Here is a 6,715-nt window from a genome sequence, read left to right on the forward strand (position 1 = left end):
GGATTAGGCAGAAAATCGCAAGGCATGTCCCTCGACGGGACTGATCTTGGCTGAATGTCTCCGTTTTTGACGGTCTTAGCGAAGCATTTTTATTTCTTACTTGAACACTATAATTCTTCAATATTTAAAGTTTGATACTCTTGTTTGGTGATGGAAAGCAGAAGGTTAATATTACATTATTGTTAAAATAGGCCGAATGTTGATAATTTATGCTTAAATTTTTAGTTGAAACACCGCTTTAGTGATGTACTATAAAAAGCTCAAAATTTCATTGTTGGACCTTAGAAGTGTTGAAGAAGAAAAAATGAATCTTTTTGAATTGGTGTTATTTGACTAAATTAGTAATTAAGGATTGTTTGTGTTTGTATTTAGAAGCTTTATTTTAAACTTAGATCATCTGGAGCAAATTTGAGATGGTTTGATCAAAAGTAAAGTTAACACGGAAAAATTATGTCAATCCTGTAGGCTTCAATGAACAACTTAATAGATAGGTGTAGCATAAACTCTATCAATTCGGTAGAGAAATTCATGAAGAGCAAAATCATATCATCCGATAGACTTTGACGAGCAATTTAACAGATAGGTAGAATAAATATAACATAAACTCTACCAATCTGGTAGTGGCTATATTTTAAATAGAACATCTGGCTAAGACCTGTCAAAATAGCACGGGCTAGCCAGTTTTCGGACTGGTCATTCAAAAATAACTAGCATTTGCCAAGTCATTGAAAAATAGCTATTATTTTGCTGCAACAGAGACCGGTCCAGTATAATATACTGGAACGCTGAAGTATTTTCCGGATTCTGAACAGTGTTTTCGTTCAAATTTATCTTTACATGAAAAGTGACTAAATTTCGATGATTTTTGAAACTGTGGCTGTTTTTCAATAACCACTTATAAATCTGGCTATTTTTGAATTTCTCCCCTGAGACCACCCCCTTGCAGGGGCCATTCCTATCAATCACCCTGGATTAGGCGTTATGAATATAACAAAAATTAGCTTGAATGATCATTTGTTAGACCGTTTAATATTTAACCATTGTTTGAAATGTAACTAAAAAGTAACTACTTTTTAAGGCCGAAATAAAATTTGAGATAAAAGTATACCTAGTTCAGTTATGAGGGTATTTTTGTCCAAGTTTATATTTACGTTAAAAAGCTACTAAACATTAAACAGTAGGGCTGCTTATCGGGCGGATTGGACGGTTATTTACACTTAACGGTTTGGTTTATCGGTTATCGGCTTTTAAATGTATTAATCCGCTAGCCACCCGATAAGATATCGGGCGGACTGGTATCGATTTAGCTCTTATCGGGCGGTTTATCGACCTAATTCAATCTACATGACGTAATTTACCAAATTTAGCTATTATCTTTCTGCATCAACGCATTCTTTCCTTTCTTTGCAATTACTTGAACTCGCTCCAAGTCATACACCACTTTTGACTGTCTTAAGGAGTTCCATTTTCTCTCAGGCACATCTATTGTGTGGATGTCGTTGCAGTGGAATGCACACCAATAGATTAAAACTAAGAGTCCATAAAAGTGAATCAATAGCAGTGGTTTGCAGCAGATTTTTAGGACGTTATCCCTTTTGGCCTACGCCTTTGCTGTTGCGATTTAAGTCTCAGAGTTTCAGTTGGGTGAGCTGTGGAAGAATCTTTTTCTCAATGTAATGTCTCGATGCTTTCCTTCTGATTGGCTTTTGTAGCAATGCAAAGGATTTCGTGTGTCTCAGACTTGGTCTACGGATTTTTTCAAATATTTTCCAAAACATGTAATGGCATAAAAAAAATTTACTACTATTATTACATGGTCAATCCTTAACGGGTTAACGGATTATCTATTAAGAAAATTAAATAATCCGTCCCCAAACTGATAAGCCATTAATAAAAAAAATTCAATCCGTTCCCCGTCCGTTAAATCGTTAGCCCGATATCAATAAGCCATTAAGCTTCGGTTTCGATTCGGTTTTCGGTTTCGGTTCGATTTTGAACAGTGGTTAAATATTAACTAGCGGTCTGAAAAGTGGCTATTTGCGTATTTCTTCCGTGGATATATCACATTCAGGCCCAAATTTTTGGACCCAAACCAATTCTTATTTTTCTACCAAGCCTAATTGTAGCTTCGCCCGTCTATTTCGGCCAGTCGACGCCGCAGTCCGCCGGCAGTGAACTTTGCTCTCTATTCTCCCAATTTCTCACCGTGGCGAACTCTTTCTCCGGACAATTTGAGTCGTAAGTCCCCTCATTTATCTCTCTCCTGAAATGCGACCTTTTGAATTGGATCTCTGTTCTACTTGAAAAACCTCAAGCTTCAATATTTTTTTACTTCTGTGTGAATACTTACTAAGTTACAGTAAATATAGTAATTTTATTAGTTGCTTCCTATGTTTAGCGACTTACAAAAATAGAGTTGAGGTTGAACTCATAGTCCTGCAGCTCGGTTGATCTTTCCATTTAATTTAATGTCCAGGTTTTTTAACCTTGTTTTGGAGTAAGCATACGAGATTAATTGGTTGGGCTTACACGTATTGACAGAAGAAAGAAACATTCTGATTGGTTTCTTAGAAATGTAAATCCAAATAGAGAACAATGAATCTTAGGTTCAAATTGCCGCGGAGGAAAAAACACTAAGCGATTTCTTCCCGTTTGCCTAAACTTTTGTGAGTAGAGTTACTCGGTACCTGCATTGGTGGGAGATAGCAGGTATCGGTGGACTTGACAAGGTGCCCATAAGTTGGCCTGGACACCACCATAAAAAAAAATAGAGAAGTATGGATATAGAGGACTCATATACTCAGATCCAACTAGTTTGGGATTGACGGACAAGTTTTTTTTTTTTTTTTTTTTTTTTTTTTAAAATATAATGAAATTTGACAGGTTGAAATAAGAATATTAGCTATTTGCTTTTGTTGTTTAGGTAGAAGTTTGTCTGCCAAGGACTATAATGCTTCCATTAGAAAGTAAAAAGGATGTAAAAGTTTAATTGGAAATGAATTCTTTGAGATGCATTCTTTTAGATGTACTGAGAGCAGATTGTCTCTTTAGTGTCAGTTTTGTACATTCTTTGTCCTAGTAGTTCTAGAAAATTAAATGTAACGTAATCCTTATTGTTGAAGATGTCAATTGGCCTGTTACCCATCTCTGGTGTGTCTAGAACATACTAACAATTGAGTCAATCTAAAGTCATACTGTCACCTAGATTTTGGTTATATCACTGCAGACTTCATTACTACTTATAATTCTTAGAGTAGAAGTTTTATTAATGACCTTCATAAACTAAATCGATGACCCAAAAAAATTAGTTTCAGAGTAATTACTGCGTGCATGTATTCTTAGATGGGTGCATATGGTCATTGATTGGCTCAAGGCCGAAAAATTGTTGTTGTAGCCTTCTCTTTTTTACCAAGATGACGAACTATTTTTTTCGTTTCTATTAGATTAGCTGAATGTTTATTTTTCTTTTCATGGTAAGGGTGTAAAATACAAGCTTAACCAAGTGGTTGAAGTCCAAATTGTCCAACGACAGACAGTTCTTCTGCATTACCAGAACACGCGTATGAAATTGTGATCAAGCTAGCATCATCTGCAATTCATTGCTTGCAGAGTGACATCTTAAGCATGAAGCTCATTGCACGGTTAAGACCCATCCATGCCTGTACATCTCTTCGTGAAATTATAGGTCCTCTGCAATCTCGTTCGTTTCAACCTGATTTTGTTCCCCGAGATCCCAACGCCAAGCCCAAAAGATACAAATATCCTGCTGTCTATGAACCATATGGCCCTAGACCCCCACCATCAGACAAGATAGTTCAGCTTGCTGAACGTATTGCTGCTTTACCCCCAGAAGAGCGTAGACAAATTGGTCCTACACTCAGGGAGATACTAAGGCATCCTAATTTGAAACAAATATCTGTAGAAGGCATGGATTTGGGTGCAATGGGAGGAGCAGGTGGTGGACCGGCAAAGGCCGAGGAGAAGAAGGCAGAGAAAACAGCATTTGATGTCAAGTTGGAGAAATTTGATGCAGCTGCAAAAATCAAGGTGATCAAAGAGGTTCGATCCTTCACCAGTCTAGGTTTGAAGGAAGCCAAGGACTTGGTCGAAAAGGTGCCTGCTATACTTAAGCAAGGAGTAACCAAAGAGGAGGCAAATGAAATAATAGAAAAGATCAAAGCTGCTGGAGGAGTCGCAGTTATGGAGTAGTAACCTCTATTGGAGTTAGCAGGTTTCCTTGCCCTGCCATCTTTTGTTTTTGTAAGGGAACATGCCAATTACCATAGTTTATGTGTGTGAGAATTTCTTTCTTGGATTATGACTTGATAATTACCTTTGTCGGGCTAGGGCAGAATAGGAGCTTCTTTATTTTCATTGAAGCTATCAATAAATATTTTGGAGTCAATTGCGAGTTTACGAGCTTGATGAAAGTAGAGCGCATGAACCAGAGTAGTAGGTTCTCTGTGAAGTTTGCTTGCTTTTGCAGCTTTAAACCCATTACATCATATAGGGGTGATGATCATTAACTTATAATCTGATATTCTGCTAATTTTCAGATAATTTTTCTCTTATACATATCTGATGACTAGTTACCTCTTTTTTGTAACCACCACAATGAAGTTGTTTCATTTGCATTGTATGCTACTTCCTCATACTCTTTTAAGTTCCACCACCAGAAATTCCGATTTTTTTGGCTGTTATAACCTTTATTTTCTGGTTTCTTTAGTTCTTTTATTCCCTCTTTGATTGATTTGTGGATGTGTATGAGATGTAGTAGGGTGAAATTCAAAAATAGCCAGATTTACAAGTAGTAATTGGAAAATAGCCACAGTTTCAAAATTAATCGAAATTCAGTCACTTTTCATATAAAGATAAATCTGAACGAAAACATTGTTCAAAATTCGGAAAATATTCCAGCATATTATATTGGAGTTCAAATTTTTTACATGTGAACTTCCAGCATAATATACTGGAGTTTTAGCATAATATGCTAGAAGTTCATACACAGGTGCTCCAATCTCCATTATATTAGGCTGGAATTATCCGAGTGCTGGAGTTCCAGCATAATATGCTTGAAGTTGATACAGGTGCTCCAATCTCCAGTATATTATGCTGGAACTTTTCGTGTGCTGGAGTTCCAGCATAATATGCTGGAAGTTCATATACAGGTGCACCAATCTTCGGTATATTATGCTGAAACTTTTTGTGTTGCAGCAAAATAGTGGCTATTTTTTAATGACTTTGCAAATGCTGGCTATTTTTCAATTACCAGATCGAGAACTGGCTAGCCTGTGCTATTTTCACGATGTAGTATGTAGAAGAGCATGTTTGGATTAGCTTATTTGAAGTAGCAGATAAGTATTAGGTGCTGAAAAGCACTTTTAAGTGCTGAAACTGATTTAATAAATAAGCAGTTACGTGTTTGGATACAAGTGCTAAAATCGATAATAAGTTACTGCAATATTTGAGAAAAAAGTGCTGATAAGCTCTTTTTTTGTTAAAATGACTTAAATAACCTTAGAACTGTTTACACTTATAAGTGCATAATTTCTTCAGAATTTTAGATTCCAGATCGATTCAAATACAAAATATTCTATTTGTCATTTTATTTTAAATACAACTGTGCTTAGATAAGAAAACTTTTATGATAAATAAAATTTATTTTATGATAAGCATATAATGATAAGTTATAATAATTAATAAATTGACAAAAGTTTCTAAGTAAAAAATAAAACTAAATAAATATTTGAAGAGAAACAAACACTGTCTTCATCACCACAACACTTAGAAAGCAGTGCACCAAAAATTTGATATGTCCTCATTTATTACATACATTTCAAAGATCAATACACAATCACATAGATACAAATATGCAAAGGAATAGAGAATTTGCTTCTCTTAAAAAGTCAATGAAAATTGCAGACTTGAAGAGCCGCGCGGGGGGAGGGGTGGGGGGAGGTTGAAACAATACTTGAGGCATCGATGTAAGAATTTTGTTCTAAAAAAGAATATTTTAAGGATAAAATAGTAAAAATCAAACTTAAAGTGCTTATAAGCTAAAAAATCATAAGCTGGGGGTGACCAGCTTATGGCTTTTAGCTTATTTTTGACTTATAAGCACTTGGCTTATAAGCACTTTTAACTTTACCAAACGCGTAGATAAGCCGAAAAATGCTTATAAGCTAGTTTGACCAGCTTATAAGCTTAGCCAAACACCCTCTTATACACCTTTATGTAATGTATTCTGACTTTATAGCATTGCATGTAGAATTTATACACCTTTGTGTAATACATTCTGACTTTATAGAATTGAATGAGCAAATAAACCTGCAGTCTCTCGTGAAAAATTCATGATCAATCAGTTAAATTTTTACTTGAAATCATTTAAATGGATAATATATTTGTCTTACCACAGAGTTGACATTAAAGGATGTCTTCACTGTTTCACTTTTCTTGTTAGTTTTAGTTATGTTACATCAAATTGCCTGCACAGTCCTAGTGAATAAAAAAGAAATAGGTGCAGTTCTAGACAAAATAGCATTGTTACCGACTTGAATTTTTATTTGATTCTGCCTAATTATGAATAGGAATGTATTATCCAACTTAGAATATTGGTCAAACTTAAATTTTAAATAGTAATTAAAGTCAATAAATATTTCACTTTTGAAATTTACTACTACAACTTTTATGATTTGTAATTTAATGTTCTCCAAAA

General features: G+C 35.0%; 1 protein-coding gene across 1 annotated transcript; it reads left to right on the forward strand.

Moving 5' to 3' along the window:
- Positions 1-2,096: 2,096 nt before the first annotated feature.
- On the forward strand, positions 2,097-4,571 carry LOC109241177 (50S ribosomal protein L7/L12-like). The gene is made up of 2 exons (XM_019407896.1): positions 2,097-2,238; positions 3,479-4,571. The coding sequence occupies exon 2, from the start codon at positions 3,625-3,627 to the stop codon at positions 4,207-4,209; it is 585 nt and encodes a 194-aa protein (XP_019263441.1). The 5' UTR covers positions 2,097-2,238; positions 3,479-3,624; the 3' UTR covers positions 4,210-4,571.
- Positions 4,572-6,715: the final 2,144 nt, after the last annotated feature.

Source organism: Nicotiana attenuata, unplaced genomic scaffold, assembly GCF_001879085.1.
Source record: "Nicotiana attenuata strain UT unplaced genomic scaffold, NIATTr2, whole genome shotgun sequence".
Lineage (NCBI taxonomy): Eukaryota > Viridiplantae > Streptophyta > Magnoliopsida > Solanales > Solanaceae > Nicotiana > Nicotiana attenuata.

Excerpts from the sequence above, each read along its gene's own strand:
- LOC109241177 (XM_019407896.1), top strand. The coding sequence starts at position 3,625 with ATGAAGCTCATTGCACGGTTAAGACCCATCCATGCCTGTACATCTCTT.